This window comes from Phacochoerus africanus, chromosome 8 (assembly GCF_016906955.1).
Source record: "Phacochoerus africanus isolate WHEZ1 chromosome 8, ROS_Pafr_v1, whole genome shotgun sequence".
NCBI classification, from domain to species: Eukaryota; Metazoa; Chordata; class Mammalia; order Artiodactyla; family Suidae; genus Phacochoerus; species Phacochoerus africanus.
In genome coordinates this window covers 8,809,373-8,822,311 of record NC_062551.1, presented here as the reverse complement: position 1 = coordinate 8,822,311, position 12,939 = coordinate 8,809,373, and the positions used below count along the sequence as shown (strand labels likewise).

Here is a 12,939-nt window from a genome sequence, read left to right as displayed (position 1 = left end):
ACTCACTGAGCAAGGCCAGGGACCGAACCTGCAAACTCATGGTTCCTAGTCGGATTCGTTAACCACTGAGCCACGACGGGAACTCCCTTGATAGCGTTTAACAAATGATTGTGGCCGTTGTTCAAATGTCGGTGCCCCCATTTCATGGATGTGGACGTGACTCGAGTTTCTGTGGCCGGGGGAGCAGTGGAATCTGTGACCAGCCTGGTACCCAAGGATGCTGGGTAAGGGGGGGCTGAGAAAAGTGCCGCTTGACTTTCCTACTGAGAAGGTAGAACTGTCCACTCTCCTATTTTAAGTCCCTCACATGAAGGGCAGCTGAGATATGGTGTTCTGTGTGCTTCCCCCTCTAGATTTTTAATACCCTGAATCGTAGCTACCCTTGAACTGGCGTCAGTTGTGTACTGGGGAAGTTGCCATTGTTCTCATTCGTCACCCCAAGAACCAGGTGAGGGGGCTGTTGTGATGCCGCTTTTACAGGTGAGGAGGCTGAGGCTGTGTCTCCGCACAGAGCTGCCAGGGGGCAAAACCAGAACTCGAATTCACGAACCTCAGGCTTCCGCTCCTGGTGCCATCCCATGCTGCTACCCCATCTGCAAAAATACCCAGCTCTTTCCTCCACCTGCTCTTTCTCCTCAGTTCCCTCCACGACTAAAGGGTTGATACTGATGCTGGTTCAGCTGAGGTTAGAAAGGACCTCTCGCCTCCCCAGGTGAACGCAGGGTGGGTTGGTTGGTTGGTTGGTTATTGGAGTATAGTTGACTTACCAGGTTGTATTGGTTTCAGGTGTACAGCCAAGTGAATCAGCCCTCTGTACACGCACATCCATTCTTTTTTCCCATGTAGGTTCTTACAGACTATGGAGTAGATTTTCCTGTGCTGTACAGTAGGTTCTCATTAATCGTGTTTTATACAGTAGTGTGTGTGTGGTTTTTCAAGGGAAAACCGCAGGGAGCGAGGGCTGCTGCTCCACTCGCTTTGCAGGGGAATCAGCTTGCATGTGTACAGGATGCCAGCACTGGCTCAGTTTTCTGAAGACCTAACTGCGGCATCCTTCAAGGGCTCCAGAGAGTTCCTTGTGCCATCAGATTAAGTTTGGAAACTTCAATAAAGAAAAGTCCGGGAGGAAACTGTCAATTAATGCATCTGCACCGGAGCATCATACTTGGGAAAAACACCTTCAAAAGGAGACGCTGTTTTCCAACCATTAGGAAGTTTACGTGCAGCTTGGTTTCCATAGCTACCCCGGGGTACCGGCCTCCTTCCCCTGCTTGAAGAGCGAGTGGTGCTCCGTTGCTTTTTCTTTTTACCTTTCGTCTTTCATACTTTCCCCTCCATCCCCATTTGTGAAAACCAAAAAAAAAAAAAAACAAAAACAACTCAACTGAAGCCTGGCAGTGAGATGTGTCTGAGGAAGACAGTTTGAGGTATAAGCTCAAGGGACTTCGTTTTTGCCCCCTTCCCTGATGTTTCCTGGCTTCTGCACGTAGGGTTGCTACTTTCAGGGGCGAGATGGAGCATTTCCGGTTGATCACAGGCTCTCCCCAGTCCCTCAAACATGACACCGTGTGAAAGGGAAACCGAGCACCCGAGCTGCGGGTGTAGCGCAGAGGTGTTTGTAAATAAAGTTTTATTGGAACACAGGCATCTTCCCTGGGGCAGGTGTCGTCTATACGGCTGTTTTCAGAACAGGCGCGGCAGGTCTGAGTCGTGTGACCTTGCGGAGCCTAAAATAGTTCCTCTGTCACCCTTTGCAGGAAAAGTTAACTTAGTGGCCGCTGATATACAGGAAAGAAGTGAGCTTGGGGAGGCATTGAATAGTTTTGTCTCTTGAAGCAAGTGCTTCTCTGCTGCGAGTTGGTTTCTGCATCTTTGAAAGAGGAATGACTGTTTCCTGGCTCAGGGGGTCGGGGGCTATTAAGTCTCTAGCCCTGTGGGGCTAGCATGGGAGTAGGAGAGAGCAATTATTTTCCTCGCAATCTTATGATAGGTAAACCCAAAGAGGCTTACGATTCTAGAAGTTCTGTAGAAAACCAGAGGGAAGTGTGTAAAGACCCAAGCCACATAGTTCAGCCAAGTGTTCCAGGGCCTGGTGGATACCCAGGTGTCCCTTTCCTGGGAGGAGGTGAGAGGGGGGCTCTGCTGGGGAACAAGCAGGTAAACAAAAGGAGCCACAACGGTCTAGGAAGAAATCTTTAATTTCTATGCAGCTTTAAAGAGTTCGAGAGAGGTGTTTTTTTTGTTTGTTTTTTGTTTTTTCCTTTTAACAAACCAGTTCAAGTACATGCCTTCAGATTATAAAAGGACCTGAAATTGCCTAGAATATCAGCATGCAGGGCTTGTTAGTATTTACATATATTTACATAAGGAAACAAGAGAAAGATCTACAGGTATTTACAGTCCACACAGGAGAAGAGAAAGGCAGCCTAATTGTATTTCCTAAAATACAGTAGATGAGTCGTCAGCACATGCATATTTAGATAATATTTGCATGATAGAATGCGATTTTTTTTTAAAAAGACATACCTTTGTAACTTTCTATGCTAAGATATTGCATAATCAAGGTAGTTTGTGTGTGTGTGTGTGTGTGTGTGTTCAGTTCCTAGTCTATTTGCATCAAGTGCTTTAAAATGCTAACACCGAGGCAGAATTATTTACCCTGGCAATTAAAGCAACAGCATGCATGATCATTCCCACTAACTAGCGACAAGCTGCTGGTGAATGAAATATCTATTGTTTCTCCTTACGCATCGACCACGGTGACGAGATCTGTCTTATCAAGGCAGTGCCTGCGCTCTCACCATTAATTATGGAAGTAATATAAATGAGACGCTCTCCGCAGTATGTTCTAAATGAAATATTAACAAGGCCAGCGTCTTTGAGCCTGAGAAATGATCTGCTGGAGTGAGTTCTCTAGGAAAATGCACAAACCTAACGCAGACATGCTCGCCTTGAAACGGTGGGGCTGGGCGCGGGGGCCTGCCTGGGAGATCTGCGTGGTGGCAGCCTCCGTGTTCTTAATGCTTGGCTGGAAGACAGAGTTAAGAGTTCATCTCTTACCATGATGTGGCCCCATCAGGGAAGACCCTGCGGGTTTTCTCTCTCCCCCACCCCCTACCGCCCTGTGCCTTTTCAGTGCTATGTCATAGACTCTCTGTGTGACCTAGGTGTAAATCAACTGTCAACCTTCAAGGCAGGACAGCTTGTTTGGGGTTGGCCCCCAAATCCTCCCGGCTCACAAAAATGGTCAGCTCTTGGTTTTCTTAAAGAGCCAGTGTGGGCAGGCGGACCCGACCCAGTGGAGAGATTCTGTGCAGGAGAAGGGAAGGGGGGAGCTGTTGGTTTCACCTGTACTGTGAAGCTATTCTTTGCACCATTATATTGGAACGGAACCCATGAATTCTGCCTGGCCATGATGCCAAAGGTTTATTTCAGTATGCATGGCAAATACAGAGGCATCCATTTATATACAGTATACAGAGCCAGCTATCACCGAGGTTAAAGAAGTAGAGTGAAAATGCAAAATGTTTCAAATTAACACAAGCGAAATATCTTCTTTTCTCTCTCATAAACACTCAGGAGTCCTTTAGCATTAGCGTCGAGGTGGCCCGGTTGGAAAAATCCCAGAAACGGGCTACCGGATTTGTCCCAGGTACAAGGGTGATGCTGATTGTGGTGGCAAATTTCGATGGTCCTTCTGCTTAGTCATTTTCAAGAAACCCATGGAAGGATGGCTTCCCCAGTGCCATCTTCCATCCCAGCAAGAGAACGCCCTATTTGAAAAGCAGTGTGGGTACTGCAGGCTGCCTTGGCAGGAAACGCCCAGGGAATTCTTTCATGGGCATACGAATAGTCAACGACAGCTCTTATTTTTAATGAGACCGTCTCTCTCCAGCCCAATCAGTTGTAGAACATCTTTGGCACAAACGAAAGGTGGAACAGGTACGAATAAGGTCACCCCCCCACTGGACCGGACTTAGCCATTGCTTTCTCCTTCCCTCCTCTGGAGGACTTTCCACTGCACCAAAACACGTCTAGAATCTCACAGTAACAGCAGGTCTCAGAAAGAGGAAATCATTCTAAATAGTCCACCTCCACGCTTTTGAGACCAGCCATAAATCTGTCATGGAACCATTGGAACAGTGATGGCAAGGATTCTGGAACACGAAGGAGATAGGAAAAGGGCCTCATTCGTGTCAAGGGAAAGTTCAGAGCAGTTCGCTGAATTCAAAACACAGTCCTGAAAATCTCCCAAGGTCACTCTGCCCCGAAGTCCTGCTGATGGCCAAAGCAAAAAATCCTCTGGAACCTGGCCTTCCCAGAACAGACGTGGCTCTGGACGTCTTTGGATGGCTGGGACTGGCTGCCCTTCCTTCCCCAGAACCTAAGGTAAATCTATTCTCCTGCCTTACAAAAGCCTTTCCAGCCTTTCTCCTGACTTTCCAACTCATTCTGCTTTAGTCTTCAAGTCACCCTCTGAAAACTCCTTAATGGTCTTCCTGGAGCACCATGCCTTTTGTCAAGGAGACTAGGGGGGTTCTCTGTAGTCCAACAGGTATTGAGGGGTATGATATTTGGGGTGCCTGAACTGCACACAAGAAAGCCTCCACATCATCATGATTCTTTCCCAAAGGAGGCCGTGAAAGGAGGCTGCTAGGTGAAAGCAGTGTCCCATTCGTGCCCCCCAAACACCCCATTCAAGATGTCCTTTGTAATTCGGGGCTGTGCCCTCTGCCAGGACCAAGAATATTTATGGTGATGGGCTGGCATGTCCCGTCACTGAGCTCTCCCTCAGAGCAGCTGCCGTCAAGCCCTGGTAGACCGTGTCCCAGTGTCATCTGGGGAATGACACTCCTTTACTGGCCATGGGAGGGACGATCAGCTAGAAAGGAACCTCTGAGGATCGCTGCCTTTGTGGTCCTCTTTCTAGCAACGAAGCCGTGTCCCTGTGGCAGGAGGTAAAGAGGCTAATGCACTGTGACAGGGACACAGTCTCTCCCGTCAGGCTACGATCCAGAGGTGGTCTCCATGGCTTCTCCAGAACCTTGTCACAGACCTTCACAGCCTCCACCGTTAAAACAAACACCCACCTCCCTGACGTTCTTCACTTTTTCCATTTGAGAAATTGAGTGGATTTCCCTCCTCTGATAAATGTTAAGAACAGCCCGTGAGTGAGTTAGCAAAACACTTGAGGGCTATGAAGAAAGTTCTATTTTGACACCGACAGGATGTATTTGCACGTCTCTAAGCCTATAATGTTGGCTGCCTTTGCAGAAGTCGAGTGTTGGGAATAAGGTGGAATTCATCGGCTAGGAATTAATGGGGGAGGGCAGCAGAGGCGATGGATCAGAGGTTCCTCTGCAAACCTGATGCCACCTGTCAGATGTGATCCCCCACAAGGCCTTCCTCATCCTCTGTGGGTGTGCATGTCATAAGGTGGAGATTGCTTGGGTGTCCCTGCTTTGATGTGGTTCTGTTCATGCTTTGAAAAAAAAAAAAAATCTGTTGTCCAAGAATGGAAGATTCATAGCTGGGCAAACGTGGCACCTGGAGATGGTGTTTTGAAGCAGGCGACCGTTTTGTTCAGGGTCATTTGCTCTCGGATCTTCTGAGGTGGCGCTGAGTCTTCATTTTTGTTAATCCAAATGGATATAATTTCAATTTAGTTCATTGCCTAAATCAACAGTGGGAAATCGCCTCTTAACATCTCTCAGCCGAGCACACGACGGCCCAGACATTTCACTTGAGACCGTGTCAGGGCTGCACACGGTGGTCAGACGTGGCCTGGCTGAGAAGAGGGTTCCTCAGAAAGCCACAGCCAAGAGGCAGAGACATACAGGGAATGGGCGGCGTGCACATGCATGTGGCATGTTTGGGAAGGAGGTTGTGTGTTGCAGCCGGTGTGGCTTCTGGAGGGTCCATCTGTGAGAATAGCTGTGTGGCTTTGGATCTCTGGTGCTCCATGGGCTTCTCCGTAAATGGGGATAATGACTTCCCGTGGCTTGTAGCACCATGTAGGGTTTAGAGTATCGTACGCATAAAGCCCCCTGTATGGTGCCAGAGGAATCATAAGCTCTCAGCAGAGGCCAGCCGTTGTCACCACCGACAGCCCCCATCCACAAGGACGCACCAGAAAAGCTCGACGATGTGGACAGTCCTTTCAAGTCATGTTTTCTGCTTTGTTCTCATCTCACACCATCTTGGTGGAAGTTGGTTTGTTACTGACTCGCACTTATGTCCCAGCCATCCATTCAGTTGTACAAGCAAGAATGGGATGTGTGGGTTAAGGTCCCACCACTGGGAAGGCCCGTGAGCCTCAAGTCCCACGCAAGCTGCCTCGCTTTGCAAACTAACAGAATTTGCTGCTCCTTTGCCAGCTGAAAGCACTGTTCTCAGATGGTGAGTGGGAAACACACAACCTTTTGGAGCAGCTCGCTTTTGTTTTTTTCTTTCAAACCAGTGATTTAAACCATATTGTTTTTGAGGAACGCCTGTGTACCAAGCACCACGGTCTCGGGAGGTGAGCTCCGAAACACTGCATCACTTTTCCAGTAGACTGGTTGTGACCTCTCTTTGGGGAATGTTCCTGGGAGATGGACAAGGGCAGAGAGGGTGTGGAGGCAGCCATTTATCCCACTTGTGACACCTGTGCTCTCTGGCCCATCTCTACCCGGGCTCCAGGTTCAATTATTCTGCCATATTCACAGGGCCATTGGAGCTATGGCTGGGTCTACATCTGGGCAGTGTTTGCTTTGTCTAGCAGGCCCCAGATGAGTAACAGGGAAAGAGGCATGTGTCATTTTTTTCCTCTGAAGCCTACAAATGTCTTTGTCCTGGGGTTTAGCACAGTGATCACTGCCCACTTCCAAAAGGGCTGTTCTCCTGCCTGGACCTTGGGGTTCTGGGTCTCTTCTAAGCTTCATGCTGCCTTTCCTTCCTCAACTCTGCTTTTCTGCATAGATTAATTCACTCACCATTGGCCATGCAACGTCCTGCCGTCAATGCATCTGTAGTAAAGCAATCTTAGAATGTTTACTACTCTCGAAATCACTGGATATATAGATAGCTCATGATAGTGTGTCTAATATTTTTATATGTCTCAGAGTTAAATCTACCTTAAGACTGGAATCTATTCTTTCCTTTTAAGAAGCATGCATTTAAAAACAGAGAAACCCCAAAACGAAACATCCGTTGAGTAACATGTCCTTATTAAGATGTACGTTATATTAGCAAACTAACCGATGCATTACAAATCCGAAGATGTGGGTGGGTGGATTTCTTCCTTTACTGTAGGTTGTTGGTCAGAAACCTCTGTACCTGGTTCTCTCCAAGAGTCAATATTCATTTGTATTCCATGCTGACAGCTGCAAATTGATGGCTAGTGGTTATCAAATAAATGTTGATGAAAAGTGGCTCCTCCACATTCTGATCCCAACAAAGAGTTGGGGCAGGATGGATAATTTAGACCTCAGGGCCCCAACTATAAACAAACAGCAACCGCTTTCTAAAATCTCACCTTGCTGGGGGTAAACACTGTGCTGCCTGTCTGACAAATGATTTCTGAAAGAGAATGATGAACCCTTATTACGCAGATACTCTTAACTTAATCCCAAACAAGAATCCCAGGTCATTTTACGTACACTATCAAGATTGATGGCGTAGCTCTCCTCTGGCGGCTCGCAAATGTTTGACCCGATCAGAAACGGCATCCAGGCATGATTAAAGAGTCTACTGGGCTTCCCAGAAATCCCCGGTCTCCTGTCAGTCACATCCTAACTCCGTGTCCCTGCCAGGGGACAGAGTCGCCACACTCCGGTTCCCAGGATCAGCCGCTGCATCAACCTACAGGCGCCCCATAAATTGTTCTTCAGAAAGTCACTTAGGGCAACCCACAGCTCCAGCCAGCGTTTCTGTGTCAAGATACGGCATTATCTTATCAGGATGCATCACTAAGCAGTGGTGACAACCAGCAAAGCATTGCCTCACAGTTTATAACAGCGTTGTTAACATTATTTCCTTTATATGGCTCTTTCATCTTTTCTGAATTATGTGCTGATGCCCCCCAAAGTGGCATGAAAGTCATTTGACGGTGACGAAAGTGCTCTTGTAAATTTTCTTTTCCTAAAGATGGTTTATCTTGTATCAGCAGTACTGGCTTATTTACTAATGAGATTTCTCTAATGCGTCTCGGTCTCATTCTGATGATAGGCAGACCAAAAGGCCGATGCGCCAAAAATTAGAACTTGCTATGAAACTGTCGTCACCTCCGATCATGTAAAGATATCACTCAGAGGCTGCCATTGGTGCAGCTGGAAAGAGCATTCCCTGAGAAGCCGTGAGGGTCGGGGGCTTGGGACTAAAAGCCCCATTTAACTGTCCAGCAAGAGACGAAAGGAAACAATGTTAGTTGAACAGAGCGTGAATCGGAGAGTGAGACTTTGCCAAGTGTCCATCCTTGATGTTGGGAGTGGAGGAGGTGGTCCTTGCGTTCAGATGCCCGGCTGTACTGTGTTTTTCTGCAAAGCCAGATCCCACTCGTGATGGGATTAAAATTGTCTATCACCCTGACCCTAGTGGTGGAGGAATCAAAGCCAGTTCTTGATTTTAAAAGAGGCTTTTCTAACATTTATGGTTTTCAGCATGGTAGCCAAATGGAGGTTTACATGAAATGAGGTCATTCGCAATCGCTCTTAGATTCCCATGGAGGGAAAACGCGTGACTCCAGCTCCCTCATCAACTCGGTTTTGAATCAATGTTAAGTGCAGAAATTTCACTGCAAAAACACTATTCCAAAAATCCAAGAGAGTGCAACATGGTATCATTTTAGATGGTCAGAGATTTAAAAAGATTACCTTGGGTTTGGAAGAATTCTGCTTTTTGCTCTCCCGAGTGGCCAACTTTGATCTTTCCTCAGGATTGCTGGAACTGTGCAAGGCCAGTTTGTTGTGATGCATGAATGCTGCTAGTATAACCACTCTGGGGTGGGGTTGGGGGAGCCTGGATTGGCGGCTAAGCTGCCTGGATTCTCTCACCACGTGGGAGCCGATGGCAAATCTCCTCATGGCTCTGTGATGGTTTTGGCAGTTGCAAAATAAAATGGAAATATGAGATAGCCAGAAAATTATGCAAAACACCAACACCAACTTCTGCTAAGAGTCAAGGCCAAGATGAAGTTTGGCTTGGGTGGGCAGGATGAATATTGCCATTATTCCGTTTGTCGTTAGGGACACTGTGCTGCTTTTTTCTCCGTACGGGATGCGGGAATCAGATAAGCCACTTAAGTTTGTTAGCTAAATGTGCCAGGTGCTAGGCTGAGGGTTATCAGGAATAATAATTCAGTGAGAGGAAATGTGGATGACAGAGCCTTCTGTCCATTAGACTTGAGGCACATGAATCCATTTGAAGAGAAACAGCCAAATTCAAGAAAACTGCTGACTATTTGGGAGTGGGCATAGGTGAGGGGGTTGGAGAAATAACCAACCAGTTTCTATTTCGTTACATGAAGTCATGTCAGGGGTTCATGTTTTGGACCAACAGGATTCGTCCGGTACAATCAAGCAGCCCGTTACTATCAGCACCTAAGCCTCCATCGCATCCCCACACCACGCTACCCACCTCTCCACAAGCATATTAGTTGGATATCTTTGACCATTTGGTTTGCAGACAAATTCAATAAGCATCCTTCCTGCCCGCTCCCCCCCTCCGCCCCCACCTCCAGCCGCAAAAAAAAAAAAAAAAAAAAAAAAAAAAAACCTCCAGGAGTGCTCTATAGTACTTCCCTAAAATTATAATACCTTGAGATCTTGATTCTCAGAGTGACCTTGGCTCTCGATGGTTCTAGGGCACAACCATAGGGAATGCAAACCAAACCATGGGGCGGTGGGAATCGCCAGTAAACTCTCTGCTTGGGCACGGTCTAAAAACCCTGTAGGGGCAGAAAAACTGTAAGCCTTGGGGAGTAAATGAAAACCCCTCGTCCCTGATGTTCTCCTAATGGTGATCCTATCCCCAGTTACCTTTCTCCATTCTCTTCTGCCAACCCCCCATCCCTATCCACTGATAATTAGTCAATGCGGCAGGGCTGTGATGCACATAAATAATCATAAGATGCCAGATAAACGCTATTGGTTTTAAATTAGAGCCGTGCCTACCGTGTCTCTCTCTGAGCACCAGCCTATTATTTTTAATTATGGCTTGCAAAGCAAAGTGATTTCTTGCCCTCTTTACAGCATCCCTGACAGTATTCTGTCAGCCCAGATGATATGGTGCCCCGTCGGCCCGCACCTCCCTAGCCACAGCGCCAACTGATACTCAAAAAGTGAATCAGACGTGATCAATGGCACTCATTATCACTTGCATTTTGAAATGGCTTGGGAGGACATGGACCCCCAAGTCACAGTCCCATTGCAAGTATGAGCTGAACATGACATTTGTAAAGTTTCACAGGATCAGGGTAAATCAATAGATGCATCTTGTGTCGGCACAAAGCAGGTGTGTGTGGTGGGGAATACGTGTATATGTGTGTGTTTCAAGCATTTTAACACAGCATCACAAACCCTTCCCAACAGCACAGTGAGCAAAGAAAAGGAAAAATCTGGCACCAGTGGCACTAGTGTTTTCAGTGGCCTGATGAGCCATGATTAGAGTGGTGGGTTGAATTCAGACAGAAGGTTCTAGAAACATCTTGGTGTGACATTCCATTATGCATTGAGTGACATTCCATTATGCATTGAGAAGTCAAAAGAGTCAGATGGATTTTCTCTTGTAGGTTCAAAAGGATCCCATCTTTTCCTTTTTGCTCAGAAGAGACATGTGATGTGATATATTGATTCATGTCATGTATTTTTGAAGCTTCCTCTTCCTACACAAGCTTTACGTGCAGAGTTTATGAACACATCTTCCCAGGATGGACCCATCCTACCTTTTACAGTCAAAGGCTCCCAATTCTGTGCCCTTGGCCACGCAGAACCAGCTGGGGAGAGACTCTTGCCAATTCCCAGTTAGTTAGAATAACTCACTCCATCACCTCTTTTCTTCCAAAAAAAAAAAAATGTTCTTATGGTCTCTCTTCTTTGATTCCAGCAACAAGGAGCTGCCACCACCGTCTACTGCGCTGCTGCTCCGGAACTGGAGGGTCTGGGAGGAATGTATTTCAACAACTGTTGCCGTTGTATGCCCTCGACGGAAGCTCAGAGCGAAGAGACGGCCCGGGCCCTGTGGGCACTCAGCGAGAGGTTGATCCAAGAGGGCCTTGGCAGCTCATCCGGCTAAGTGGGGGCATCGGCAAGGATCGGCACACGCACGGCCTGTGTGCGTGCATATGTGTGTAAATGCCAACCCCTGGACCCTTTCCCACTTACTATCCCGGGGCTTTCCAAGTCCCTCTGATCCAGGTTTACCAGAGGCAAGGACATAAGAGTAGTCACAACAGAGCCAAAAATGTTAAGTATCAATGGGAAGCAGGGAATTCTGGGGTTCAGGGACAGTCTCTCTTTTCTGGGGGTGGGTTAGGCTTGGGTCTCTCTGCATCCCTGTTGATGGCCTGTTTGAAAGTGAACCTTAGTTGATAGGCGGGTTCTTTGTCTCACTGTAGAAGCACAAACAATTCTCACTTACTGTTCAGAATAGCCACACGTCCCTGTCCCACCCAGTCACCACCACAGCCTCCCATGGCCACACTGGAGCCAAGAGCTGGCTTCTTCCTATTTAGGGAAGAGAGAGCCAGTGTTTATCCTTTGTTGCACTGATCCAGGAGATAACTGTTTTCATTCATCCTCATCTCATCAGAGCGGGCTTGGCAAACTGGGCAGAGACGTCTCTGAACCTTCTTCCAGTCAAGATGGAGGTGACACTTAGAAATGGGTGGAATAGACAGACACAACTAGTGAGTCGCAGAAGTCCTGGTCCACTGACTCCCTTGCCAAAGCTATACAAAAGATCCTTTAGGGATTTATAACAAATTTTGCAAATCATTCCCTTGGTACCTTGACAGGCAGGACAGGAAGCACTGTGCCCTTAAGAATGCACAGGGTATTTTGGGGGGTGGGATAAAAAGTTGTTCCCTTCATTCTTCACTCACAGTCTTAAGAAGCAACCTGATCACGGAGGTTCCCAGCCCCTCAGTGCATCCGTATAGCATCCTGCTCCACTTCCTCTTGTTCCTCCCATCCTGCTGAATAAAAGAACATGCTTGAATATTATCACCTGAAGTCTGTCTTGTTTAAATGTTTCGCTTTTGTTTTTTGTTTTGTTTCGTTTTTTTAGAAAAGAAATCTAGAGGAAAAATAAAGCGCTTCTTGTAGACGCCAGGAAAACACCATTCTTGTTTCTTCTCTGAGTTTGTTTTGTTTTTGTGCTTTGTGGCTGTCTGCGGGCCGAGTTGTCTCACGCAATTAGCATGCCAGCATCATATTTTCTGTTGAAGAGAAAAAGAAAAATGACTGTCGTCAAATTTCACCTTAAGAGGTTTTGTTATTACAGAATGTGGGTCATTTCAGCCCTCGATGGTTTGTTCCCCCTGTAGTCACCAGGTTCTTGGTGATAGAGAGCATCTCTGCATATGAGAATGGGGGTGGCTTGGAGATTCTCTCCCTCTCATCCTGTGTCACTCCCACCTTGGTGTCCAAGGCCATTCCAGCAGTGAGGTAAGAAAGGCCACTTTGGCAAGGTGGGGAGACCGCCTTTGCTGAAGTACCAGGAGGGTGGGGGCAGGGGTGTGTGTGTCACTGTTGCACCTCCTGACAATGGCAGGTGGACAGCATCGTAAGTTTCGGGGCCTCTGGCTCTGTGGTCAAACACCACTGCTTTCCAGGGGTCCGGAGCCTGGCTCCATCCTCCCATCTGGCTATATTCTCCCCAAACAAAATCCTTATTGTCATGGCTCCTTTGAAACTATGCCTCAGATAATGTCACTTTTCTGGTCCAAACCGTCCAGTGCTT

General features: G+C 47.3%; 1 protein-coding gene across 1 annotated transcript in view; it reads left to right on the top strand.

Moving 5' to 3' along the window:
- WWOX (WW domain containing oxidoreductase) overlaps positions 1-12,200 on the top strand; it is a 957,466-nt gene extending 945,266 nt beyond the window's left edge. Inside the window, exon 9 of the mRNA XM_047790837.1 lies at positions 11,083-12,200. Coding sequence (XP_047646793.1) covers positions 11,083-11,271 — 189 coding nt within the window. The 3' untranslated portion in view covers positions 11,272-12,200. The remainder of the gene's footprint in view (positions 1-11,082) is intronic.
- Positions 12,201-12,939: the final 739 nt, after the last annotated feature.